The sequence below is a fragment of the Aspergillus piperis genome (genome assembly GCF_003184755.1).
Source record: "Aspergillus piperis CBS 112811 unplaced genomic scaffold BO85scaffold_16, whole genome shotgun sequence".
Lineage (NCBI taxonomy): Eukaryota > Fungi > Ascomycota > Eurotiomycetes > Eurotiales > Aspergillaceae > Aspergillus > Aspergillus piperis.
In genome coordinates, this window is record NW_020291606.1 from 356,666 (window position 1) to 383,069 (window position 26,404).

Sequence of the window (26,404 nt, forward strand, 5' to 3'; positions counted from 1 at the left end):
GTACAGCGAAATGTCTTGCCCCCTCGCCTTGGAGATCTTCTTCGTCGCCAACGGTCCGGTCTTCCGAACTGGAAGGGTAATTGGTAACTAATTTGCGGGCCCACTTTCCCGATGTGTTCGGTCTTCCCTTCACAAATGTACCATATCCGACAACAACATCAAACCACGGCGGTCTGGCCGAAGAAGCCTGTTAATGCAAGACCTGAAATGTAGAATCAGACGAAAAGAGCAGGCTCTCCTGAAGGTGAATGCAGATCTTCAGCGCTCTAGTATGACGCAAATTCGAGGAACAATGTTCTTTCGGCCGCGGACCTACCACAGATATATAACCGCCACAGCGGGGTACGTATTGCATACTGCAGAAGTCCATTTCGCAGAAGTCCGATTCACCAATTGATTGAAACCAAGCACACCCTCAATATGGCCGAACCATGCACCGTGGAGGATCATGTCAAGATGCTGGAATCATTCCTGCATCCGGGTGAAATAATTCGTCCTACTTCCCCGGATTACCAATCGAGAATTGAGACATGGGCTGCCCAAAAACAACTGAACCCTCACATTGTTCTTCGACCCACATCTGTTGACTCTTTGAGCAAGGCAATCGCCTACATTTACTCCACCAATCTGGACTTTGCTATATACGGCCATGGGTTCATGTCCGCATCCGCAAGCGATGTGTTGGTGAATATGTCGGCGTTCGATGGCTTTCACCTCGATAGAGATTCGGAACTCGCCACGATCGGAGCCGGACAAACATGGTCAGATGTCTATCAGAAGCTGAGTGAAGTCGCACCGGAATATGGAAGTAAGGATTCTACCTTCAATCTTCCAGATCACGTATTCCGTGGGCGGATACTGACACAAAACTAATGCAGTCGTGGGAGCTCGCACCCCTTGTGTGGGCGTTGCAGGCACTATCATCAGCGGTGGCTTTTCATGGCTTTCCAGAGAGTACGGGTGTATCTCAGACCCAGCGAATATGCTGGATGCAAAAGTTGTGAAGTATGATGGCTCGGTTGTTTGGGCATCCTCGGAGCCAGATCTTTTGTGGGCATTACGTGGCGGCGGAGGTGGCTTTGGCGGTGAGCAATACAAAGTGTTTTATATTTGGAATAAACAGTTACTAACGCGCAAAATGTAGTCGTCGTTGAGGTTGTGCTACGAGTGTTCCCTTATCCGCAGAATATTTGGGCTGGCCCGATTCTGATACCGCGAGAGCAGCTCGAGGTAACAGCAGACGAAATGGCGAAGTTTGTTTCTCGACCCCTTGAGCCGAAGATCTCCATGTTCTTATACGTCGTGAAGAAGCGGCTGCTAAAGTCCATCGGGGCAGACTCAGATATGTTGGTACTTCATGCTTTTGATGCCTGTGGAGAAGCGCATGGTCGGGCCAACTTCCAGTGGGCACTAAACATCCCCGGAGCTATTGACCAAACCAAGGTCACCACCTTTGCTGGTGTTGCAGATTTACAGGGTAAGGGCATAAGCTTGAAACTGCAGGTAAATGTATGCTTATTATGGACAAGACAAGGTGCATATTGCCAAAGGCACCATGAAGCAGTTCTGGTCGCCGTTGCTTCTACGAGAACTTTCAAAGGACACCATCATCAACGCTGTTCGATGGTCTGAAGACATCGGAAAACTGGACGAATCGCTTGGTGACTGCACATATTTGATCTTTGAGCTGCTGTGTTCGGTAAGTCACAGGAACCGATAAACCCACAGGAAGATACTTCATTGCTCCATACTGAATGCTCCAGCGCGACCCTCCGGGAGGAGTAGCCAGCTGCGCCTGGCCACGACCTCAAGGGGTCAAGCATATCTTGCTTATGGGTCCCGGATGTCCGGCTGATGCAGGACGTGACCACGAAGATCTGGTACGAGATCTTGCTATCAAGGCAGGCTCCACCGTCTTGGGAGAAAATGCAGATCTGCATTACCTTTCTAATGGGTATGAAAAGTTCTATGACGCGAAAAAGGTAAGTCTGAAGACACAATCATCATCTGACCTGCTGCTCATTCGGGAACTAGATTTGGGGACCACATTTCGCTCAGTTGCAAGATTTGAGAAGAAGATATGACCCGCTGGGCAGATTCAAGGGGGCAGTTACTCACTCTCATAAATAGCTCATTAGTCAACTATGTTATTGGACGCATATGACGACAAAAGGGGAAAGGAAAGGGAGAAAACAAGAAAAGAAAAACAAAATCAGGACCTCAGGATTTGCTTGAGCAACAAAAGCTGATGGCATGAATTGATTTTCTTCGTGTGCAGGAAGCCTATACTCAGGATAATCGGATTCAGTAGTTAGTCACTCTCCTGGGCCTCCAGTATGACTACACCTTTCATTGCGATATCGGGACCCCGATAGTTTAGCATGAGCATTAGTTAGCTTAACCCAATGCTTAGTCACGCGTATAAAGTTTCCGGCGCTAATCTGCACAGCGGACCCTGCAGATCAGTGGGTTTCAAACAGCCCCATCTTATCTTAGCCGGTCACGCATAACAACGGGATTGACTTCTGGGCCGGCCCCACACTGAAAGTCGAACGCCCGTGGGGTGTATTGTAACACTAGCGTATGTAAATGCGCCCGCACGCAACCTCTAGCTTAAATTAACAACTCATCTGTTAGCTAAAAACACTACAATCAGGCACAACCCCAACTGCTTGGATTCGTGCTGCTACAGGGGGGAAAAGTGTCTACTCCCTAGCGTTTCCGGCAAAGATGCAGTGAAGATTTGGGTGAAATCGTTGTTCCATGGGAGTGCGAGAGGTACGAGAGAGCTGCTAGTGCCAGTGTGTCTGAAGTATGTAAAGCTCCCTTCTGGGCTCAGGGGGGTGGCAGTACTTGAAGCGTGATTGCCTTACTGAATTAAACTCCGTGTGTATTACCACCTACTATAGATAGTGTTGAGGCGCGATCTTACGTGTGAAGCAACGAAACAGCAAAAATGCAGACACAACGAACGCAAAGATGCAGCAAAAGAGTGGTTGTATTAGCTATCTAGGTGCGCACAGCGAAACAACGCGAGATGGTGCTTTGCGTCGGCGGCCTGCGTGCCACGCACGTGACTAAGCCTACATGAATGCCTCAACACATAGTATATAACATCACATTCTAGTCAAACAAACATCTCCATCTCCATCTCCTTCGCAAGATAAGCCGACCTGTCATTTTCGGCCAGTAGTATAGCGCTTACACATTCCTAGTATATCCCCCACAGCACCGGCTCACTCTTTACATTACCATTGCAATCCATGTTTCCCTTTGCGCTGATCAGCCCATCCCTAGCAAATTTGTCGATAGCATCATTGATAATATCAATGACATCCTGCCCGCCGACCTTGAAATTGACATTTCCGTTGGTCTTAGTAGCCTCAACGCCAAAGTGACAGGATGCGTGACTGGCAATCTCGCGCTGGTTATGGCCAACAACCTGGGTCGTCCAGCTAGTGGATGCATCGCCCTCGATGTTCTTGATGATCTGCCGGCAGTCTTCTACCTTTGGTGATGCATCGCTAGTTTGGTCCACAAAGGTTGACTCACCGCACTCATCTTTACCAGGCGGGATATCGCAGGGCCAGTTCGGGCTTGAGTCTTTGTCGGCCGTATCCCAGGATTGGAAGGCGCGGGCGGGGCTACAAACAGGGATCCGCATGAAGCCGGGCGTTGTAACATCCACGTCTATCAGATCAGACATGGTGCCGTGATTCGTGGGATCTGCTATGCTAGCGCCGTTCTCCCTCCCGTTAGCTATCCAGGTCCGGACAGAGCCCTTGACCAGCTCGTTGGTCGTGATGCCGTAGTAGCTGTTGTCGCCAGAGATGTATTGGATTCCTTCGGGAGCAGAGAATTTGCTGTCTTTGCAGACCGTTTGACAGGGGCCGGAATCGTTGATGATCTTGCAAGTACAGTCAGTCGCAGGGCCATCCGGATATGCGAGGTAGTATTGTCGATTGTCAACGCAGACACCCGTGGCATCAATAGTATCGTCGTCCAAGTACTCGCTGATGTCCGGGTCATCGTCGCAAGACTGACCTGAATCAATGATAAACGTATAAGATCCAGCTTGGCGCCACAATGCGGGCAATGCAAAGCCGACGACGCATTTATTAATATTGGCAAGCAGCTCATTCTGGGTATTTCCAGATTCAGGGGGGTCAGTATCCCTCTTACCCTCGATGAGCTTGCCATCTGATATGACTTCCCAGAGGGTATCAATGCTCGTGTCGTTTCCACCGAAGAGGTCATCCAACGCTAGCGATGTGACATTAGACCAGCCCCACACCACTTGCCCTAGATAGGCAGAAAATTCATCTTGTCCCTCCGGCGACCATTTGGGCTTACTAGCCGGAGGTAGTACGTCCTTGGCGGTAGTCGTACCTTGTCCAAGGAGGGTCATGGTTGTGTCCTTTGTATTGTCCAGGGCGCTGCCAGAAAACCAAGCGTAGTCCTTCAGCATTGTGTTGAACAGCGGCCCTGCAGTGCCTAGGGCGCCGAGAGTGATCATGTCAATAAGGATGTTGAGCCAGGTGTTATCTTCTTCTGGTGGGATAGGCGCAAATTTGTTTTCCATATCGTCCAGTGCTGTACCGACAAGACCAAGAGAGTCGAATAAGGCAGTGTAGTATTGCTTGTACATCTCGTGAATTTGGGCCATTGAGTCCAGGATGAGAAAGGCTGCGGGGCCAGAGTGGTCTTCATTTGCAGCGTCTTCGCAACCAACGGAATTGCAGCTCGAGGACTTTATATTATTGCAGGCCTGACGCTTGAAATGGGTGGTACTCTCAACAGATTCCATGAAAGTCATATGGCGCGGTTGATCGGTGTCTTTCCAGATTCGGATTATGTCACGCCACGCCGTATCTGTGTCCATGTTCTTCCACCGCTCTGAGGGTGTGAAGTCGAATAGATTTGCAACATTATCGTTACTGCAGTTATACGAGGTCCAGTTTCCGGTACGTGTTTGGTCAGTCTTAGGGTCCTCCCCTGCTTTGGCGAGCTGGATAAAGTTGGCCCAGTTTGTCGCCGGCTTGGGAACATCATGATAGGTTTGCAGGTCGCTGGCCCAGTCAGAGGTTCCACCCAAGCCCCAAGCGCTATACAGGGTGGTGCGGGCCCTTTTTGTGGCGGTGCTCATGTAACCGACCCATTCATCCTTATCGTAAATGAGAATGTCGCTATTGCTGGTCGTATCGACATAGCTTTTGACGACTCGAGAGAAATCTTTTATGATATCGTCAATTTCCGCGCCAGCAAGGTAACCAGCTGTATTAGTACATTCGCCCTTCTTCGCGTCAGAGTTCAAGCGGTCGCCAGTGTAAAGACAATCGGGCCCCCAGCAATTTGGGTCTGCCATCTTGAAGGATCGGCCATAGCTCGTAACACCGACAATGACCTTTGCGCCAGGGACACCTGCCTTAGTAATCATTGCCAAAGACTGTTTAGTTTCCGTCAAATTCACCTGGCTGCGCAGACAATTACCCGTATCACAGCCTTCCTGTGAGTTGCTGTTATGCGCATCCCACTGGCCGTGAAGGTCATAAGTCATATAGACAATGTAGTCGACGATCCTAGCCATGTCCTTTATGGGGAACTGCTTCAGGTACCAGTAGGATGCCGGTGCGGCAATGGAGACAGACTTTCCCGGCAAGAGATTTTTGAGAACGACAAGGAATGCCAGGTAGTTTGGACCGTCTTCCTCCGTCCCAGGGTCATTCTCAGGGAGGTCGGGCGCCCCTGGATATTCCCAGTCGATATCGACACCATCAAGGTCATTGTCCTTGATGAAGTTGGCAATATTCGTCGCCATCGTTAGCCTGTTCGCTGGTTTGACACCATTACGGAAAATTTTGTATGTTTCAGGCATGGTTGAGAAGTCCCACCCACCAATTGAAAGAATTCTCTTGGCTCCTGTGATTCTCTTGAACTCGCCAAAATTGTAGGTGGACAGTGTATCCCCTGTCTCAACCTCCCAAGAGTCGGTCAGTGTTCCGAAGCCGAAATGAAGGTGCGTGTATTGCGAGGTATCAATCTGCGAAGCATCCTGAAAGAGGCACTTCCTACTAAGGCAGTAGCCTTCATAGTAGGCGATTTTGACATCCCCAGACCCAGATCCTTTCACAACGTCCATCCCACAATTCGATATACAGCCGTAGGTTCCTGGCTCAGCCGTTCCCGGGGCCCCAGTGTTTGTATCAACACAGAAGTCCGCAGTTATGCCACATTGGCCCCATATATTACAGCATGCGTTGAGCGGACAAGGGTTGAGATCGGCAATATTCGAGCCATTAGTTGGCGGGATTGTGCCTGGCTTTTGGGGACCACACTGAGCATTGGAGATCTCTGCGGGGAAGGGCGGAGTTCCTTCACTCAAACACATAACCGTATCTTTGAACAGAAGCTCGCAGCCATTCCAACCCCAGGTGTCCTTGTTAAAGTTCTCAAAATCATCGCTGCTCAAACTGTATTCCGCGGCGAGGCTGTCGCAATTGTCATCGGCCTGGACCTGGTATGCCTTACATGAGCCGTCTTCATTGGGCTGGGGACGAAGATCAGGAAGATTTCCATCAGAGCAGCAAACATGCTGCTTAGGCTTCAATGTGGAGCAGAAATCACTGCCGGGGTTGTACTTCGTGAAGTCAGCGCCTGAAATGCCGCATTTCACTGCCAGGTCTGCACAGCTGTTCCCAGCGTCAACCTGTACAGTTGTACACTCGCCACCTCCCCTTGTGATAATCTTCCGAACAATATTGCGCTCCAAATAAGTGGAATTGGCCGCGGTAGTGTGGTTGCCATTCAGGAGGGGCGTAGTGAATTTTACTGAGCCCGCAAGCTTGACAGATCCGGGGAACGATAAGCACGTTGCATGAGCCCAAGACTTGATTGCATTTTGTATGGGAGCAAAGGTTCCATTGCTAGTCGCCATAATACCGAATACATGTGTACTATCGTAGCCTTCCTCACAGAGCTGCATAGCTAAGCTAGGGGTGGAGATAGCAAGATTGCCAAGATTATCCTGGAAGAGCTTGAGCGCAGACTCGCCGAGCCCTTGTTTCAGCAGACCCTGGCCAACATACAACCCGATTGTAGCTTGACCAGACTGGCCGTATATGATAAATGGCCTATCGGACTTGCCATGCTCTTTATCGGCATAGTGGCGCATCTGCCTAACAATTGACCGCAGCCCAGCACCCGCCAGACCGAACCCCTCCTGCCACCACCCAAGTTCAAACTGAACATCAACGGGACCGCTAGAAGTGACATGAGCGGTAGTCGCAGGGAAAGTGGCGAAGTCCGGCCCGTATGAAGAGCAGGCCTGAATGCGGTGGGTTCTCTCCCAATCATCAACATCGTCAAACAAGGAGAAGTCATAGAACATCGTTTCCTTGCACGTGCGGATCTGCCTGAAGCCCGAGTACACCGACCAGTTCCCCGTATTGGGCCCAGCATCACGGCAGCGCTCAGGACAGGCGGAAGCACCGCTATTGTAGCTCTGGCTGGCAAAGCTACGGAAGCCAGGGCTTGCGATAGCTGAAGGTGGCCATGCGGTCAGCACGAAGGCTGCTGCCGCACCGAGCCAAGTGAGGGTCACCATGGAAAAGGAATAAAGACCGAGAGGACCTTGACAAAAGAAAGAAAAAAAAAAATTGAATAGTAACGGAAAAGAGTAATAAATAAGAAAGAACAAGAGATGTCTCAAGGCAAAGACCGTGTGCAAATGAAAAGACAATTAAAGGAAAGACTGTGTGGGCTGTGCCGGAAGGAAAGAACGTGGTTGAGGTAGGAGTCAAATCATGGGAAGGAGAAAGGACACTGACAATGGGGGAAAATATATACCTTTTATATAAGAAACAAGAACCAGGAGCCCAACATCGAGCACATGCAAGTCTCTTGATTCCAAAGCTCCGAAAGCGGATTTCACCATCAATCTCGACTGGGCGTTGCACGCGACCCCCACGGGCCTGTTCATCTTGCGGCAGGGACACATAGTAATCTAAGACATACCATGGTTGCTGATTGGTTTGGCTTCTATCTTGGAACTGTGTATGAGTGGTAGCTTCTCGCGAACCCATACCGTAGTTATCCTTGGCGCAATTTCTCTGTCAGCTTGTGAGTCGTAATTGTTGGGAGTAGAGCGGCGGTATGACGGGTGGCAGTAGCGCGGGAAATTCCCCACAACAGCGGAGGGCGAACTTCCTAATCCGATATTAGCGCAGGGTAGGGCGATCCCTAGATAGACTGGAGAGAGGGAAAAGGGCGGGTAGAATATATCCAGCTGGAAAGCAGTCAGGATCGCGAAGAAGACTACTCTTGAGAGAGAGAGGAGAATAGATGTGTATGGATCAAAGTTGATGAAGGATCTGTTCCGTGGCTCTCTATAGTAAAACCCCCAAAATTGGGATTTATCAATGAAAGCCCAGTAGTGTTCCAACCCACTTGAGAGGACTTGGCAGGCATGAAAGGGTCTGATATTTCTCCCTCTACCGTCAAACCTACCATGTTCTGTAAGCTGTGGGTACTTACCTTGACCGTAAACTCTAAAGGTTGCATCAAATTTGTAGGCATGGTCCGGCGTGGGAAAGTTGGAAATGATCGATGCGCACTGGCCTCCGTGATATCAGCCCATACTAAGGCGAGGTAGCAGAGGCAGAACCCAAAGTGAATTTCATTTGCAGGTAGTGGGTGTGTGGCGGAGGCCAAGGCAGTAGTATGAGCTAGCTATTCAATTGTTCTGGTTCAGCTTACACAAAAGGGTTTCATTGCTAGTAATTAATACCTTGAAAGTGGACTTGGAGAGATCACAAATGATCTATGCAAGTTGGCTATCGCACATTGTGTTAAGTTGATACACTTAATATTCAGTCATTGTTGAATAGGGACGGCATGGTTCGACAGAATTCTGTAAGTGTTACTAAAGACATGCTGCTGACTACTGATTCTGTGATGCCTCGGAGGTACGATAGGTGTAAGCACGAAGAAAGTTAAACCATGTCGGCCCGAGCTATACATCAAAAAATGTCTATTAACAATCCGGCCAGGCCCAAAGCTCCAATTGCCGTTAAAATCCCAGATACCCCAAGTACAGCCAATTGCGTAGCCCCATTCTCCTCTTTGGGACAGTTATCGGGGGGAACCGGAAGGTAGCAGAAGCGCTGTTGCTGAGCGGCCGCCATGCTCTCGGCCGTATCCTCGTCTATCGCAATGCGGCATGGGTCCGGCGTAGAGGTTGTAGGACTGGCAGTTGTGTTTTCAGTAACGACACATGTGTCCCGGTGTGCCCAGTTGAGCCACGAAGGAGAACTCATGACAGTATCGGTCACATTGATGACGATTCCGTTGGGGCTTCCGGGGCAGCTTTCATTTGCGGTAGCTGCGACAAGGTCCACCTCCTTGAGACTGGAATTGTTGATATAAAGGCCCTCCGTAGAATGGTAGTAGTGTTCAGAGACTCCACCACTATGATGGCTGTGGGTCAGCGCTTCCACATCGCAGCTTTCCCAGCGCAGCTCCCATTCAACCAACCAACGACCGGATGTGTTAAAGCTGTCGTCGAAGTAGTCGTAGACGAAGTAAGGGTCTGCGCTGCCCGACCAATTTGTCCACGAGAAATCATGGACCATCCATAATCGGTTATCAAAATTCAGCCCGTCATTGCTTTTGTGGTAAATGTAGTAGGATAAACGGAGGTTGAGAAGCTCTGCCCTTTCCGTGTTCTGCACAGCAAAGACGAAGGGGAACGACTCGGCTGGTGAGTATGAGGCATTGCTTCGAGGAAACACCAAGTCAAACTCGACCGCAGGCGAGGAAGTGATCAAGGCTCCGAGTACTATGAGCCATTTTGATTGGAGAAAAGGCATGGCTGAGGGATTTGAGGGGTCGAGCCAAAAGCGGACGTTGAGAGACCGGTATAGCGAAGCTAGAACTGAGAGAAACACGTTGACCTTGCTCAATAGTACCGTCCAGCTCTTAGGGACTTCCGGTGACTAGTATCAATGAGGTAGGGAAAATTGAGAATATTTGTAAAATATGTGTGTCGGGAGAGGGAGTGGAATAGGGGTCCTTGGCAGGTAGTCTCCCGACCCCTGTCGCCCGAGACTAACTGATAGGTCTTGAAAGCGCACGAGCGATTCCTCCGCCCGAACTAACAGGAGATAGCGCAGGTCCGGTCTTGGACTTGGGGTCAGGTCATCGCCTCCGTCAAGGTGACATGGCGCGCCAAGACGATCTAAAGAAATATCGGAGCGGAGCGAGGAACCATTCAAGCCTCTGTTTTCTGTGCCGAGCCTTGGCGCTGCGGGCAACGTTACATTGGTATCCCAAAAAGTGCGCTAAATGGTCCCTGGCTACTCTTTTGCAAGGGTCTAGCCTTATAAGGTAGTCGTAGCCAATGTGGACAAGGCGCTAAAGGGAAGCCATGATCCCAGCCTTGCCGGCTGCTTCCGCTCCTTCCTTACCATATTGGGAAGGTCGCTATTGCTAATCTCGCTTACATTGGTGCTTCATTAGTTCATTATGAATTTTCGCTTCCTGCCTCACGATTATATCCATTGGACAACTGGTCCCTCGCCAAGGAGCCGTTACTGCGCTAACGCAGCATACACACCACATGTACCCTACATGCTCTTGATCGAGGTCATCCCCGTATCAAATTCTGATCATGTGCACTATGGTCTCAACCATTGACTGAGTCGTTATCAACCGGGTGTCTTGGTTTAATGGCTAGTGTCGTAGACGTCGTCCCCTCCAGTCCATTCAACGCAGGAACTATCATTTGACGCCCCACCATCGTAGATACTTGTCCATTTAGTCATGTAGACTGCGCGAATACAGGGATAAAGATGATAGGACCCAGTCTAACAATCCCAGTCTTCGGCTCGCTGATTGACAATGGGAAATGACACATTTGACGTGGGGGAACAGGCCCACTGGAGTCAAGCCAATACCAGTGGAATGGTTAGTTGTGTCCAGATGAGTATATAAGCCAGTGTATACCCTTCAAATGTTGCTGATTATTACCTCATTCTCTTCGGCTATCCTCTATAGGAGGCTCGTATCGCCCTGAAACTAGCAAGACGCCGTTTCCATACCAAGAGAAATGCAACTCAAGTACCTCACTGTCGCTGGACTTGCTCCAGGCCTTGTCTGTGCGCTGTCCAAACGTACAATTGAGTGCTCCTTTACCACGGCTGCTAGCAAAGGTGATACCTGCGATAGCTTTGCTGATGTTTGGGGGCTATCTATTGAGGGCCTTCAGCAGCTAAACCCTAGTATTACCTGCCCAGATCTTGATACGACCAAGTTGTACTGTGTCATCGGAACCGTCAGTGACGATACATCAAGCACCACGTCTACGACAACGATGTCTTCGTCTACGACGTCTAAATCTTTAGTCACAACTCCCAGCACCATCACAACCACCACCGCAGCTGTGCCTACCAACTCGCCTGCTATGCCAGGCATTGTCGATAACTGCGATGGGTTCTACAAGGTCTCTTCTGGCGATCATTGTGACACTATCGCCGAGACATATGGTATTACCACGGCTCAGCTGTTGCGTTGGAACAGTGAGATTAATGATAGTGAGAAAACCCTACTGGCCCATGTTTTTTCATTGACGACGGGAGGGACTGTGATATTTTGTTACTGACATGCAACTCATTCAATTAGGCTGTTCAAACCTGTGGTTAGACTACTATATCTGTATACACGTCCCGGGATCTACCACAACCACTCCTGAAACGCCCGAGCCGACCGAAGACCCGGGTTCCAGTCCGACTCCCCAAATGCCCGGCATTGTCGACAACTGCGACGAGTACTATAAGGTCGCATCTGGCGACAATTGTGAAACTATCTCTAACTCCTATGGCATTTCCACGGCCCAGTTCAAGAGCTGGAATACCAAGGTCAACGATGGTACTCATGCCTCCCTATTCTCCCTCTACGCTCACATAGCAGTAATCTAACATATTCTGTCCTAAACCCCAGACTGTTCGAATCTTTGGCTTGACTACTATGTCTGCGTACACACCCCCGGCACAACCACCACAACGACAGCAGCCCCAGACCCCACGAACGACCCCTCAAGCCCGACGCCTCAGCTGCCGGGCATAGTCGAGAACTGCAAATCCTTTCATCTGATTAAGGATGGAGAGAACTGTTGGTCCATCTCTAATGAAGCGGGAATCACACTTGCGCAACTGCGCGAGTGGAACACGGAGCTTAATGCAGCATGCGATAATTTGTGGTAGGGATACTATGTCTGCGTCGGTGTTTGATTACGCCCTGGCGTCCACATTTGAAGAAGGTTTTGTGTACCCATACATTTGACCGCTCTTAGTATAGTGTAAGATTTCAATGAGTTAACCAAATAACTGATTGCTTCTTCTGCACAATGAAAACAAAACCGGAAAGACAGTCGCAGATCCCAGGGCCGCCCCATCTGTAGACCCGCCACGGGCCGAGCCGCATCCTTGAATCCAAGCCGTGGCTGAACGTGGAAAATCAGGGTCCTTCCAGATTTGGCTTAATACTATTTCACGTCATGTATATTTCCATATTCCTCCACGCTTTGAGGGGCCTTAAGCCAACAAATTTTTGAACAGTTCGGAATAGAGAACCGGGTAGCGCATTTTCTGGATAGATAACGAGTGGCTTATGACAATTTAGTCGGTGTTCACTCGTTCCCGCCGCTGGAACTGTGATTATTCCAGTTGTGTAATAGGAGTTCCAGTAAGCTGGATATTTCAGGTCGCTCTTCTAGGTTAAGAAAATTGACTGAGGCGTCATCTATGATCCGATATTGTAGTGTCAACTTTTCGAACATCGATATTTTAGGAGAGCATGAACAGATTGGTAGTTTATTGGGCCGATACAAGGTCTCATATTTTCTCTCGGTCGCCATGAGGCTTCAACTCTCTGAATTTTTGCGAGCTAACATCAAATAAAATGCTAGCTTCACAGGATGACTGAGGAAGCCAACACCAAACACTTTCCCCATTTCGACGTGGCAAGGCTCTTTGCAGTCTCCTGAAATCTGCTGGGAATAAAAGGGGCATGTGTACGAATGAAAATGTATCCTGTCTTGAGCACAATGACAATATCTGTCTGGCTAAATGCATGAATTCTATGTGGCAGATGAGACCCAGTATTGAGGTATCTAATGGCAATTTAACCTGGATAACAGTAATTGATCTTAGTAATACCAGTATAAAATGCCATCCAAACTTGAGATTAAGATACGAATAACTTGTACATAGAGCCATTGCATCCTGCGTAAACTTGGAGAACCTGGCTAGTATCACCTGCTAATATAGCGACGCTGAGGGATTCCTTCGCCTAAGATTTACGGCAGGCATCCCGTGCAAAAAGAACGCAATGTTTAAACTAGTCAGACTGAGGTCCGTAGACTCCAGTTGTTTTCAATGCAGCAATGCTAAATCAAGTCTTCCTTGGGGGCTGGTTCTCCTTCTTAATAGGCTGATGGGACAATGGAATGTCGCCGGACTTCGGGGTTCGCTTAGGCTTCGAGTACTCCTTCCGCCAGATGTTGAATGCTGTCACGTACGGACTCTCCTCGTCGATCGGATAGGATGTGGCTGAGTTGGTATATCCAAGGCCCGCAAGATCTACTAAATAGAGCCTGTCTGCCCGAGCATCGTAATGAAGGTAGCTTGGGTGTTGCTCAGTCAGTTTGTAGTCATTCTGGCGCATGAGCCTGCCAGATAGTCAGTATGCGTTAGTTCAGAATGGAGAAAGCCCTTTATTTTCTGTAGCAGGATGCGAATTTAACTTACTCCAATAAATGCGCTAGTTGCTTTCTGATACTCCTGCGCTGGGTGTCGGTAAGCTCCTCTCGGATATCATCAACGTTCTTCCCAGGAGGAAACTCCATAACGATGAACTCAAGGTACCCTCCAGGAAAAGGCATCCAATCAGGCTGTTCGTGGGTCTCGTGATTAAGATACTTCGGCCCATATCCGTGTGTAGACAGAAGGTCTATAGCCTCCACTTCATGGCAGTAGTGCTGTTCAGCAACCTTCAAGGTCTTGTCCAGATCTTCTATGTCACAGTCTTCCGGGTCAAGTTGATAGCGTATTTTGAGCAGGTACTTTTTGTCCTGTCGCTTGGCTATTGCTAGAACCTTGCGCTCACCAACTTCCGCATCGTCATCCTCGGTCAGCTGCCTCACCACTTTAAAATCTTCCCCCTCGATATCGAAAATTCGGTCTCTGAAGCTGAAGCTCCACATGGTTTAGATCGTTGTATGATGCTCTGCCCGCTCGAGGAAAATAGAGTTCGACTTTATGCCTTAGGCATATGAAGGTGTGGGACAGGGGATGTGAGATTGAAGGGAGGAAACCGGAGACAGGGGATCAACGGGGCGGAAGACCTTCAGTGTTCGTATGTGAGTCACCACCCGCATTCATTCACTATGACACTCTACCAATGTCATTATAGGTACGTCACTATCCATAGATTGCTTCATACTTACCATTACTTATTTCGATTCTCATTCAAACAGGCCTCATTGACATTACATGGTGCATCTTCGGTCATTACTGCTTAGGGGGACGCAAAAAGACCAGTTACTGCTACCTCCGAAAACGTGATTTATGGCCTTTTTGCTCTGACGAGCATGGTATTGTCTCAATCAGTCAATCAGACTGTGGCTAGATAATCCGGCTTAGAGTGTATCGCTTATCACCCTCAGTCTGCCTAGGGTCAAACAATACATTCGGAGGCTGGATGAAGGTCGGCCTCTTAGTGATTTTGTCGTTGCTATGCGTGTGATGGCCACTATCAGAAGATGGAGTACAGAATCTCTGAGAAATCTGCAAATCGTTTCTGGCTAAGGTGCATGCCTATCTAACTCCAAATACTCCCCCTTCCCTCTACCAGATTATCTTACGAAAGCAGAAATGATCAACTAAATCAATGAACTTCTGATTTCAACGCAAACAACCCAAAGGTTAGCTCACAATGCAAAACATCAAACTCAGAAGAGGTATTTCGAGGGATCAGCTCTTGCTAATTTCTGTCATTCCGAGGTTTCATGACGTTGAAGTTAGGAGGACCTCCCTCTTAGATTAGGTGGGTTTCTCGATCATGGTGTGCCTTCGAGTAGTCTGGTTATACCGTTAGAACAAATTCGAAGCACAAACAGACTACTACTTACTAAAAGTTTGCCATATCTGGCAGGGTAGTAGCTCCTTTCTTCATCAGCGCCCGCGATGACAAGAGCCAGTAGGCATTCCCGGAGCGATAGGGCAGTAGACGTTGAGACAGAACTGGCACTTATTGGCTGAGACACGGCCAAGTGGGTGTCATCGACCCTTTTCAAGAACCAAGTATACTCATAGACCGTATAGATGCCATACCTGCAGTGATGGTCGTCCATGTATCGAGCGAGCTGGCCTATTCATTCAAGAACCTGGGTCAGAATACTGACTTGGATAACCCAGTTAAAAGTGATGAAGACTCACCAGACTTTCGAGCTATGAAACTCTTCCAAGTTTCTTCCTTTCCTGGCTCGAACGCCCAGTGCGTCTTTACCTCGCACAAGGCTCGGATCGTGTGACGCTCGTCCTCAACGATGACGATGTCTGAAACCAGAGTTCCCTTCTTTCCCCCTTTCTTGACCACCTCATCTTCGCTCTCGTCACGACCGTGCTTCTTTTTCTTGTCACCCTTCCGGTGGTTAACCCCCCACTGTGAGTCACCAAAGAACATACCCAAATTCAGGTAATTCAAGGCTTCACCCACGGGGTGTAGGGCGCTTTGGACGAAATGACCCTGCACCTCTAGATCATTTGCTACACCAAAGGTCTCGTTTGGTACAGCGGGCATAAAGGGATAATGGTTCCCACAGTAGGGATTAGACAGAACCTTTATCTCTTGGGTGAAGTTCTCCCAATCCAGGAGTTGATCTCTGTGGAGTCTGAATTGTGAACCGTCGGGTTTCAACGTGCAGCACTTCTCTTCGTTGCGTAGGTGAGGTACAGGCGCCCAAATTCGCTCAAGATGGCCGCGTGGCAGTATGTTATTGGTCATCGTCTCGATTTTCTTCGACTGAGGAAATCTACGTTTCAGTTCTGAGTTCGAGAAACTTAGCTGACGGAAGCACGAGGCACAGAAGCTATTGGAACAAAAGAAATGATCAAAAGTCTGCAAGAAGAAGAACCATTTGCCCGTGCTTTTACATAGACAGTGCTATTCATATATAACTATTCATTCCAATGGATAGCTTCACTCAGAATGTATTCACTTCATCTCCATGTATTCTCATTGAATATATCTCTTTTCATTAGAGCACGACTATCTTCTCAATTCAATATTGAAGACTTGATTGATACATGATGACAGCCAAATTCGACCTATTGTACGCGGATGCCTTCGTAGAGTAAAAGTCAAGGGGCTTTGCGATACACGTGTATAACTGTTCGAAATGGCGTTTCCGTTGAGAAAGATGATAGGATAAGTAGTAGTAGCATAACGGGGCTTGACTAGTTGCCTCGATCTGCAGGTGATTCTCTAAGCCACTCGAGATCAGTCTATGTACAAAACGCTAAGATGTGACAAACCATGGTGTTGACCATGGTCCGTAACTCGCCATACCATGTCCATGACAAAACCTGCAGGTAGTTCTGTGGTAGAAAGTCATCAGGCAACGCTGTACAGAATTAGAATATTGGGGACTAGCTTTGCAGTATGAAGGTTAAGAATGCAACTCTTTTTATGGGCGCAATAGTCTACTCCAGGGCATCCGTTTTCAGGACAGACCTGATAAAAAGGGAGGCGCTACCGCCACACCAACCAGGCCTCGTCCACACCGGCCGCTGCTCATGCCACATCCTGCTGCCTACCTTAGAAGGTAAAAGGTCACGAACACCATGAGGTGCTTGTTATGGCGGCTCGAGCATTAACCACCTGACCAAGCCTACATGGATGACTGCCTCAACATCAACCGATAACTATATTGTAATCTCTGTTAAGAGACGATATACCTTTACATAATTGAGGTGAGTGGTTACTATTCATATGTCAATACAGGTAGATTGCAGCTAACAGTAGTATGGTCACCTTGCGGCATACATGACGGACCCGGAATTGCAGGCTGGTTTTCGCAGCACATACAAGGAAGGACCATTCACCTGCCAGCATAACCAGACAGTCAATCAATACTTGTTAATTGTTGGTAGTGAAGCTTGACCTATCCTCAAAGAAGCATTGTTCTACATCGGCATTTAAGCGGCAACATATAATGTAATAATGACGACTATAAACTCTAAGGCCCCGCCTGTTATTATCACAACGGTGAATATACCTCTACCATCCCCTCTTTTTTATTCTTAAGAGAAGTCCCTTAATGTGAAGCCCATCATGTCACCTCGCTGGTTTGGACAGGAAGAAGTCCGCCCAGGCGTCGTCATTGAACTCGAAAAGCGATGGCGCGTTCTGCGCCAGAAGGAGGAGCATGCGTTTCAGGGCAGCGAACAAGACGATCCTCGGTGGAGTGGGCCATCGTACGCTTGCATCCAGCTCAAGGTACAACAAGTGGGCTCTAGGATCATTCCGCCAGTAAATGGATACATGAGGATCTACAAGCAAATTCCTACGGAGGAGACTGTAGCTGACCGGCCCGAAGTCCGGGCACAGCAAGCTAAAACCGTTATTCCCCCTGAACTTGATGCATACCGCCAGCTCATGGACAAGGGCTCAACCTTTACACCAAGGCTGCTGGACTCAATGGAACAGAAGCAAGATATTTATAGCTTTGTGCCGGGGGGTTTTGTGGTATGGATTGTCACAGAGGTCTCGGGAGTGCGGCTAGGAAATGCGGTTGGTAATGAGACTTTCTGGTCAATGGAGCCATTTGTGCGTGAACAAATTCGCGTTTCGTTCAAGGAGAGCTTCATGTAAGTGGTCTGTCCAAAACCAATTGCTATAGCTGTTGCTGAGCCGTCCTCCCCCTTTTCAGAAAAATGACTCGCTGGGGCTGGATTCCCTTACATCATCGCTGTGGTGATCTGGTCTGGGACGCGAACTCGTCGACTGTGTAAGTTGAATACTTGCTGATTTGTACTGCTGCCATCCGAGCTAACGAGTTCCATCTTAGCTTCTTCATCAATTGGTTCCAGGCAATCAAATTAATCACACCCCAGGCCTGGACTGAACTCCGTTATTCTAGTTCTGGACTTGCTAAAATTCCTGATACTCAAGACTTTCGGTACTCATATTCAAGTTTCAATGGGAACACAGAGGGTTGGGAATGGTAATATAATCAATTTTCAGACAGGGAGTCGACGGTGTATACCTAGTCGTGAGCTATTGGGGTCTTAAGCCTGGGTTGTCCATCTCAAAGGTAGCATAGCCGACAAATGGATTCGTGGAGGCGACGGTGTGGATGATATTTGAAATAAAGGCGTAAGCAAAACGATAGGATTGTCATGCAATGAAAGTAGAGAATACAATGAGAATGTCTTTACTACGAAAGAGTTTATCTTCGCAAACGTTTGGCCGCTGCTGATATTTATCATATGGAGCTTCATTAGTGAAAGCGGCAAGGTCTAAATCTAGGCGAGACGATTTTTCGAGGTCTATATAGCCATTTACAAATAGCTCTCCTGTCGCGGCGATTTCAATGTCTCGTTCGCAATGTGGAAGGTGCGAAAACAGACAAGGTTATCGTCGTCAACCAGCCGAACAGTCAGTGCTCGACTGAGGGATTCCCTGTTAAATGGACCCTGACTTGGGAATGTATTTCCCCTGGCGGCGTTCACGACGAGTCAAGGAAATCGAAGTTTGCGGTGTCTGCATGCAATGTGCCAGACCTACTCCGTTTCTGGAGGTCGAAGTCGGCAACGACAGGGTCCATCTGAAGCGGGTAGGTGCGTGATTCTTTGAATTATTGCTCACCCAGGTCTTGGGCCCCATGTCCATCATCAGATAGCTCATTCGCAATTGTATCATTTGTATCGGAGGCTGATATGCTGTTGCTGCGGGAACTTGACCCTCGTATAGCATGGCTGTTCTCAACAGAGGTCTGGTCCGTAGGATTGGAAGCGTCAACATCGACACCGGACAAGTCCTCCGGTGTCTCAATGGAGACTATACCAGCCCTATCTAGGATAACAGAAACAAGCTCCACCGGCGTCTGTACATTAGAGTTAGTGCCTTCTCGCTGTACGGTTTAAATATTGCCGTAGACGGCTCCGTCAGAATCCACTCCAAGAGATCTTTGTGTATTCTGTCCAGGAAGCAGATGTACTGGGCTTTCGGATCCCGCGGCACATAGATGTGCAGCCCATCCGTTATTTCTTCGATATGTATCTCGCCCTCCGAGACTTTGGCTTTGATTTCCTTCCCATCCTGCTGTAGATGTAGTTCACAGGTGATTCCATCCGTTTCGCGAACATCGATGTTCTTCAGTATGTCGTAAAACGCCCGCCCTCCGTCCACTAGTCGTGGGCTCTTGTAATGTACGGCAATTCTGGTATTGAAGTTAATGGGTTTGCACGTTCTTGCAATTTTATCGATGGAGCTCACCGCAGTAGCCCGTAAGCCTTCTGAGATAACTTTCGATCTGGAGACGTTGGCGACCTGTAAGAGTCGCCCGTATAGCAGGAAATCTCCTTCACGCAGGACGAGATATAGCGTGTCTCAATTTTAGCCCATTCGATGAAAGGCTCTAGCTGCAATACCTCTTCAGTACTGAAATCAAGGAACAGGACTTTGTCGAAGAAATATTGTGACAGATGTTTTCGGTCAGAGATGGTGAAGTCAACTGTAGAGCTGCGCAGCTCTACGACACCGTTGGGATACCTCACTGGGAACACTCTACTTTCGAGTAGGCTAGTTGAACTAGGTGGATCTTCTTCACTCTGTAGGTACGAATTCAGAAGCCAGATGATATCTTTGACCTCGTTGATAGGTGTCATCCCGCGTCCCTGCTCAAGGAGCTTGCTGTACACCATTTCCGCTGTCAATGTTGGAACACCTAGTAGCTCGACAAAGAAGTCTTGCAGGTCTTTGTACAGGTCCTTGAGCGTTACGATCCCTCTGGTATTGGTGACAGTCGACCACAAACATTGCGATGGGCTATGCCATTCACCCGTGGCTTTCCCGTTACTATAAATAAGTTTCCTCATTTCGAAGTTCCGCCTAGAAGATGTAAGTTTCACTGTCATCGAGCGGCGATATAGAAGACTTACCGGACTTTTTCTGTAGTCTCCTTATTCATCTTCGGGCGGCACTTATCTATTTCTCTGTACAGGATTAGGATTCTGTCGACATTGTCGCAGCCCTTTGCAGATAAAGAGTTCAGCTCTTTCAGTAAGTCATTCAACCCAACGTTTGGTATACCTAGCGTTTTGTTGAAGAGCTTGGCAAGACAACTTCCATGCTTCACGTCGTTGTACTTCCATTTTAATGGGATCTTGCATTCCATGGATTGGGGCGCTTCCCACAAGCAATTGCCTGAGGACTCCCAACACGGCCTTTCTGCCTCGTCATGTATGTTTGGTACATAAATGAGGTTTTGAGAAGCGAAAGCAGTCCTAAGTAGACAATCAACATATCGAAAACCCCTCGAATGCATTTATACTATACCGAAGCAATGAACGACAATAGTCTGGTGTTGAGGTCTCACTGTACTGAGCCTGGATGCGTGCATACAGATCGTAGACACGCTCGGTCTCATTGAGTGTTGCATCATTACCATCACTAGATTCCTTGATAGACTGTAGAGCTCGCAGGTAGGCTTCCAACTCGGATTTTGGAAAGCCGAAACCCAATGCTTTAGCCATATCGTTCAGTTCAGAAAGCCAGGTATTGTCGATTTTAAGCCATGGGAAATCATCTTCATCCCGAAGAAATTGTCTGAGGTATGAAAGCTCAGGAACCGGGACATATGTCTCGCCCAGACAATAGCTCGATCCACTCTCACAGACAACTTGAAGTTCTAACAACTTATCAACCAGCTTCTGCTTTTCCAGGAGAGCAGCATCGAATTTCCAGTTTTTGACCAAGAACCCTACAAGTTTCTCAGGATGATGCTCGGCTATGAAGGTACACTCTGGGCTCAACCGGGTTGAATCTGTAATTGGAATAGTGTTGCGGACCTGCAGTGACTCTGACAACCACGTCATCCATGTCCGGCGTTCCCCAATTGGCTTTATAGGGCGGGGTTCCATATAGCGACTATGTAGGATGTAAACGCTGGGCCTTGAACTCTTCCCGGTCCCGGCAGGTTTCGTCGGCGTGAGTAATTGCTCGGCACTGTACAAGTCCTTTCCAGGAAAGTAAAAGGTATGTGAATCCGGCTCCCGGTATCTGTTCTGCTGGTCTATGAGATCTATGTCGCTGTAGAAATGCGCAGAATCATTTCGGCGGTCAAGATGGGCCGTAAGGTAGAGAAATTCCAGCTGTGCTCGAGAATCGTCGAGGTCAACTGTTTTGTTGTAATTGGTACGGATGATAGCATCTCGAACCCGAGATACCTTCGGATTTTTAACACCAAGTTGACTGAATAGTCTTTCTCGGTCGGGGTTCTTCTCAGCTCGCGAGTCTACCAAACGCATGTTCACTTCGGGGATGAGGTAACCGTTACAGTGAGGATGGTAGATGCGATAGGCCTTTATGGAAGTTGAAGATCTCCATTCGCCGTTAGTCAGGGGGGTAATAGCAAGCGCAGACACCGATTTGGGCCTCTCCTGGTAGGCTGACATCAGGACCCTAGCCACACGCGAATGCCAATCATCATCTTTGACACTGAATGATCTTATCAGTGAGTCGTCGCGGCTAAGATCCTGGCGAACCCTTTCCAGGAACCCATAATTGCTCATATAAACAAGACCGTACCCCGTCAACAAATTCAAGTCTCTTGGACGATACTTAGGGGAGAGATACTGTTCAGGCTTCAAGTCTCGCAACAGAGGATCTCCATTGCTATCGAGCATACTAGAAGGTAGTCTTCGCGTACGTATGATAGGGTGCAGTTCGCTATGAGTTCTTGTCCAAAGAACATCAGACATATTTAGGTGAGCATGGATATGGGCACTCAGTTCTTGCGAAAAAGAACCACGGGAGAGCTCATCGCGTCTTGGGGGGTATCTCATCCATTGATACTGTAAGGTTGGGTGTTGGCAAAATTCCTGCACTGCTGTAGCAAGCACCAGGCCTACATAACTGAGTAAAGTGGTATTCCTGGTTGAAGACAGAGGTATGTCCTGTCTGCCGGCGTCGGTATCAAAATCTGCATGAATCAAAAACTGAGACAAATTAGTGATACCCTTTAATGCTTAGCCGTAGTGTCTCACTGGAAGCCCCATATTTCTTATCGGGAGAAAGGCATAAAGTAGCTGTGCTTCAATGATAGGAATGGAGGTTGCAGTCATTGGGAATGCGAGAACGACCTCTGACTTTGTAGAAGCCTCTGGGCACTTTCTGTTCTCGCTTACGGGAAGTTTGTCCAACGTGATTTTGGTGATATGGTAGTGTCGAGTATCCACGTGAATATGACCGTTCTCCCTTTTTTCGTCCACGAGTTTACCCCGAGACTTGCACAGGTATTCCAGTGAGTAGAGCATACTACACGTTTCCTTACTTTCATCATCATAGAAGGCAACGTCGATTTTTTCAATGTTTTTCATAAACAGAAGAAAGGTCGCCTGAAGCTCTTGGAACTGCTAGCGGGTCGTCTCGCGTTGTTTGGCAAGGATTTCTTCTGGGCCTGTCTCGTGCAAGAACAGGGTAATTCGAGTTATGTCATTTGGCACCTCCTCTTCTCTTTCCTGCCAGATGGGTGAAATCATGCCCATCCCCGAGTCGCCAATCCTGTGCTGTAAGTAGAATGAAAGTTCTCCCGACTGGATGAGAACTTTCCACGCGACCATGAATACCGACTTAAACCCAATGTCTTTTTCTCCAATATATCCTTGGACACTAGTCTTTGAACTCTTTCCGATATTGCAGATGGCGATCAGATCCTCTGGCGTGAAGCCATCCTCATTACATTCAAAAACAATTTGTCGCGGGTAGACGCGAAATGAAACATAGGGTGCTTCCGAACGGGATTTGGCCTTAGAGTAACTGTTATCATCGGCATTCTGTAACAGCTCGAACACAAACCGAGCACTGCTATTATAAACATCTTTGGCTAATCTTTGATGCCAGTCAGATCAGCAATTTCCTTCCATTATGAGAGTGCTGGGGGTAAGGATTCAAAATTCATACGTCAATACAGAAGACCCTATCTTCTCGTCTTTTTTCAGCATGGCTTCCTCGACCTCTCGACGGGTATCCTGGTCCATCCGTTCCAGTATTTCCTCACTCAGATAACCACGGCCCCTAGCAATGCTCCTAACGAGCTCACGGGCGCTTTCACGGGATTCCATTGTTCAAAATGCCTGGTACGATGGATAATGTTGGGTCAGTTAAGCTCTGCATTCAGCGATTGCCCTCAAATGGACACGATTTCGGTTGAGGGCCTAATAAACGGCTCGGTGCTGGTGGGGGATGTTAATTCCCAGACCTCGGACTAGAGGGCACTTATGTACCTTGACACGAACTACCAACCAGTCTACCGCCATGAATCGACCGACTGCTCTTAACCCCGCCCCCAAAGTCTTAGTAGTAGTTCCTTCTCCCCTGATACGGGCAACCTATCAGCTTTGGACAGTACTCCACATCTGTCTTGATCGTCCTCGAGCCAACAGCTCATTGGGTAATCCAGGTGATTGTACTGACATTAGTTTAGTGACCGATAATAAGTCAATTCCAAAGGACCAAGACTAATGGGCCGTTAATGTTAATCATTACGACTTTGAGACACATGACAATAATTCCGCTTACCTCCGGTCTCCCGAATCGGGTAAATCGCGAGGCTGAGCTACCACCTTCTTTATTGCTGGAGGCCCCGTTCCTCCCCTCCGCCACTCGACTGTAGGCACTGTCGCCATCATAATAGTTGACGGTTTCGCTTTTAGCGACTCGCACTGATGTGAGCATTTCCTGTCATTGACGGATTTCTCCCGATGTCGGCCTTTCTAGTCATTATGACTGAAGTCGGAGCACCGCTCCAACATGGTTTTGGAGGGCATCAGCTTCCCAATGGGACTGGTGTAAAGATTTCTGACTTCTTTACCTAACCTCCTGGTGGTTCGTGCCAGTTGCAGGCACGCCATGGGAGCAAGGCCACCTCCGCAAAAGTGGTGCGCAACCCGTTTTGAGCTGGAATGTTCGCCATGATACGCATCCCGTCCGGTAAAAGCATTCCATGACCCCAGCTTGATATTCGAATATCACACTCCCGCATGAAGCAGGCATATGGCCATCTGTGTCACTCTAAGCGGCAGCGTGACAGAAGCTGCACCGTAAAATCTCAACGTGCCCTGCTTGAAATATAGCATACTTTGGCAAACCATTCTATGAAAGGCAACTGTTTGCTGATGACAATCCTCAATTCCAAATACTTTCAGGCAGATACGTATTGCGTCCGTGAAAAGCGCTGGATTTGATGACAACAGGTGTGCTATCTGACTGAAGCACACTGCACGAAAGGCCCACAAATGCGTCATTGCTGTGGCGACTTGGAGGCTGTAGAACCACAGAGACCCCGCTACCGCGCTACTAGACCTTGGCGAGGATGGGCATGACGTTATTGGCCAACACAGAGGGCCATTCATCGTAGCTTGCAGAGACCGTTCCCACTTGTCAAGCTCCTGCAAAGTATTTATCAATTCCGCAAGGACTCCTTCACACAGGGGTCCCCTCTCTTTGAGAGGGAGGGAATCTGTAGTCTGGACTCTTCGTAAGATAGATGGTAGGATAGAACCGTGACTCAATAGCGTTTGCAATGGCGATGGTTCATGAAATGCAAAAGGTATTGTCCGCCACTCGACCGAAGAAAGGAACGTGTCTTGACGGGAGATGCACGCCTCCAGTATCTACTTGTATATTAGTCTTGATGGATAAAACACGTGATAGTTGGGAGGGATGTGTCATGCGTACAACTAGGGGCCGAAAGCCGATAAAGAGCTGGTGCGCGATCGGTCCAGTAAATGACTCTGGTCCACACATTTCCATCATCCGGCCAATCCCTCTGATATGAGCGATCCAGCCCTCACGGGATGTAGGTACTAACCACTTGCAGGTGTCAATAGCCAATTTTACTCTGGCTGAATAAAATGAAAGTTTTGCCTGCCTCGGCTAGACATAAGCACATAATAGCAGCAGCGGATTCATTACAGCCACCGTCATCTTCAGCGATTTTATTACTCAAAGCATGGGCAGCTTTCGTGTATGACTCGGCGCGACAGAGGTCCCATTGACTGCGTCTATGGTCTCTATTTCCTTTGGCTATAATTGAGTAGCCTAAAGTGCGTAGCGACACTGACAAAAGGGTTGTACTTCTGCTTGTGTCCAGAAGCAGAGGGACGGTCTCCAACCAAGGGCTACACAGGGTTGAGAAGTGCTGTTTGGGGCGGCCATATTGCTCCTGACCATTATAGTCGGGAGTAAAATACTCCGTCACTAAAGCGAAGAACTCTTCATCTGTCGACCATCGAAAAGTCGAAAGATTTAGTCTGAGACACCTGGTGGACGACCCGGAAAGTGATAGCGACGCCTCACGTGATATAGGGTTTTCCAGTGGCCCAGAAGAGATGATCTGTTGCCCAGAAGTCTTGGGTGGAAGAAAAGCCACCTCTTCATATCCCGGGCACTCTCTCTTCGTTGCTATGCATTGAGAACAGGAAGGACGTTTTCCGTCGCACTAAGGATTACACATTAGCGAATCCTTGTCGCATAATTTCTGATTTGAGTAGTAGAAGAGCTTCGACAGGGTCGGCGTCGACGACTCACCGAATATTTCCTTTGCCGACAGTTTTGACATACTGAGCGGCTCTTTACTTTCATTTTGCATCTACTGCAGTACGACGGAAGGCGGAGGAGCTAGCATGGCGGGAGTGACACAACCAAGCAGAGAAGCCGAGACGCGGGTCATGTGGTTGTGAGGCGGTTGAGATTTGCGAATCCCCAGGATTAGCAAGTCTTGGCACCGAATGCTTCTTCTTATGGTTAGCGTGGGGTGTGGGTCTGTGGATCTCGGCAGCTCAGTCGGAAGAATCGCCTGCCTTTTTCTCCATTATCATTCGACAACATGGCCCATTTCCGCTCAAAATAATTCGAAAGAATTCAATTTTGAGTTAAAATGATGGAAATAATGACCAAGCATACATCAGGAGCCTTTTTGATTGCAAATATCACAGCGGCAGTTCTGGTTTAGCTGTAGATCAAAGATATATAAATTGGGTGATATCCCAATGAAAACCCCACACTAATCCCTAACTTTTCCAATTTCTATTTTCTCTATCACCTCGTTCGTACATCCCACCGT

At 48.4% G+C, this 26,404-nt stretch overlaps 10 protein-coding genes across 10 annotated transcripts; 3 read left to right on the top strand and 7 right to left on the bottom strand.

The window, feature by feature from the left end:
- Window positions 1–420: 420 nt before the first annotated feature.
- On the top strand, window positions 421–2,130 carry BO85DRAFT_377233 (FAD-binding oxidoreductase; the record flags this gene model as incomplete). Its single annotated transcript, XM_025656255.1, has 6 exons — window positions 421–808; window positions 879–1,085; window positions 1,145–1,477; window positions 1,530–1,699; window positions 1,764–1,982; window positions 2,035–2,130. The coding sequence occupies 6 exons, from the start codon at window positions 421–423 to the stop codon at window positions 2,128–2,130; spliced, it is 1,413 nt and encodes a 470-aa protein (XP_025513176.1).
- Window positions 2,131–3,211: 1,081 nt separating this feature from the next.
- Window positions 3,212–7,603, bottom strand: BO85DRAFT_499018 (chitinase; the record flags this gene model as incomplete). Its single annotated transcript, XM_025664046.1, has 1 exon — window positions 3,212–7,603. The coding sequence occupies one exon, from the start codon at window positions 7,601–7,603 to the stop codon at window positions 3,212–3,214; it is 4,392 nt and encodes a 1,463-aa protein (XP_025513177.1).
- Window positions 7,604–9,017: 1,414 nt separating this feature from the next.
- BO85DRAFT_499021 (uncharacterized protein) lies at window positions 9,018–10,022 on the bottom strand (the record flags this gene model as incomplete). Its single annotated transcript, XM_025664047.1, has 1 exon — window positions 9,018–10,022. The coding sequence occupies exon 1, from the start codon at window positions 9,864–9,866 to the stop codon at window positions 9,018–9,020; it is 849 nt and encodes a 282-aa protein (XP_025513178.1). The 5' UTR covers window positions 9,867–10,022.
- Window positions 10,023–11,104: 1,082 nt separating this feature from the next.
- BO85DRAFT_499024 (uncharacterized protein) lies at window positions 11,105–12,257 on the top strand (the record flags this gene model as incomplete). The annotated part of the gene is made up of 4 exons (XM_025664048.1): window positions 11,105–11,370; window positions 11,413–11,588; window positions 11,677–11,922; window positions 11,995–12,257. 4 exons carry the CDS (start codon window positions 11,105–11,107, stop codon window positions 12,255–12,257), a joined length of 951 nt encoding a protein of 316 aa, XP_025513179.1.
- Window positions 12,258–13,360: 1,103 nt separating this feature from the next.
- Window positions 13,361–14,257, bottom strand: BO85DRAFT_499031 (uncharacterized protein; the record flags this gene model as incomplete). The annotated part of the gene is made up of 2 exons (XM_025664049.1): window positions 13,361–13,723; window positions 13,803–14,257. 2 exons carry the CDS (start codon window positions 14,255–14,257, stop codon window positions 13,447–13,449), a joined length of 732 nt encoding a protein of 243 aa, XP_025513180.1. The 3' UTR covers window positions 13,361–13,446.
- An 838-nt stretch (window positions 14,258–15,095) lies between these two features.
- Window positions 15,096–16,059, bottom strand: BO85DRAFT_522133 (uncharacterized protein; the record flags this gene model as incomplete). Its single annotated transcript, XM_025665238.1, has 3 exons — window positions 15,096–15,134; window positions 15,185–15,423; window positions 15,492–16,059. 3 exons carry the CDS (start codon window positions 16,057–16,059, stop codon window positions 15,096–15,098), a joined length of 846 nt encoding a protein of 281 aa, XP_025513181.1.
- Window positions 16,060–17,388: 1,329 nt separating this feature from the next.
- On the top strand, window positions 17,389–17,928 carry BO85DRAFT_461420 (uncharacterized protein; the record flags this gene model as incomplete). The annotated part of the gene is made up of 1 exon (XM_025661783.1): window positions 17,389–17,928. One exon carries the CDS (start codon window positions 17,389–17,391, stop codon window positions 17,926–17,928), a length of 540 nt encoding a protein of 179 aa, XP_025513182.1.
- A 618-nt stretch (window positions 17,929–18,546) lies between these two features.
- BO85DRAFT_499037 (uncharacterized protein) lies at window positions 18,547–23,402 on the bottom strand (the record flags this gene model as incomplete). The annotated part of the gene is made up of 8 exons (XM_025664050.1): window positions 18,547–19,127; window positions 19,169–19,498; window positions 19,555–20,169; window positions 20,220–20,564; window positions 20,617–22,277; window positions 22,467–22,694; window positions 22,785–23,169; window positions 23,242–23,402. 8 exons carry the CDS (start codon window positions 23,400–23,402, stop codon window positions 18,914–18,916), a joined length of 3,939 nt encoding a protein of 1,312 aa, XP_025513183.1. The 3' UTR covers window positions 18,547–18,913.
- Window positions 23,403–23,698: 296 nt separating this feature from the next.
- Window positions 23,699–24,161, bottom strand: BO85DRAFT_82009 (uncharacterized protein). Its single transcript, XM_025665703.1, has one exon. It carries the CDS (start codon window positions 24,013–24,015, stop codon window positions 23,779–23,781), a length of 237 nt encoding a protein of 78 aa, XP_025513184.1. The 5' UTR covers window positions 24,016–24,161; the 3' UTR covers window positions 23,699–23,778.
- A 147-nt stretch (window positions 24,162–24,308) lies between these two features.
- Window positions 24,309–25,900, bottom strand: BO85DRAFT_499053 (uncharacterized protein; the record flags this gene model as incomplete). The annotated part of the gene is made up of 4 exons (XM_025664051.1): window positions 24,309–24,953; window positions 25,018–25,152; window positions 25,211–25,601; window positions 25,794–25,900. 4 exons carry the CDS (start codon window positions 25,898–25,900, stop codon window positions 24,309–24,311), a joined length of 1,278 nt encoding a protein of 425 aa, XP_025513185.1.
- Between the last annotated feature and the right edge of the window lie 504 nt (window positions 25,901–26,404).

What these genes read in the sequence shown, in the direction of transcription:
- BO85DRAFT_82009 (XM_025665703.1), bottom strand. Translation starts at nt 24,015, where the DNA reads ATGCTCACATCAGTGCGAGTCGCTAAAAGCGAAACCGTCAACTATTAT.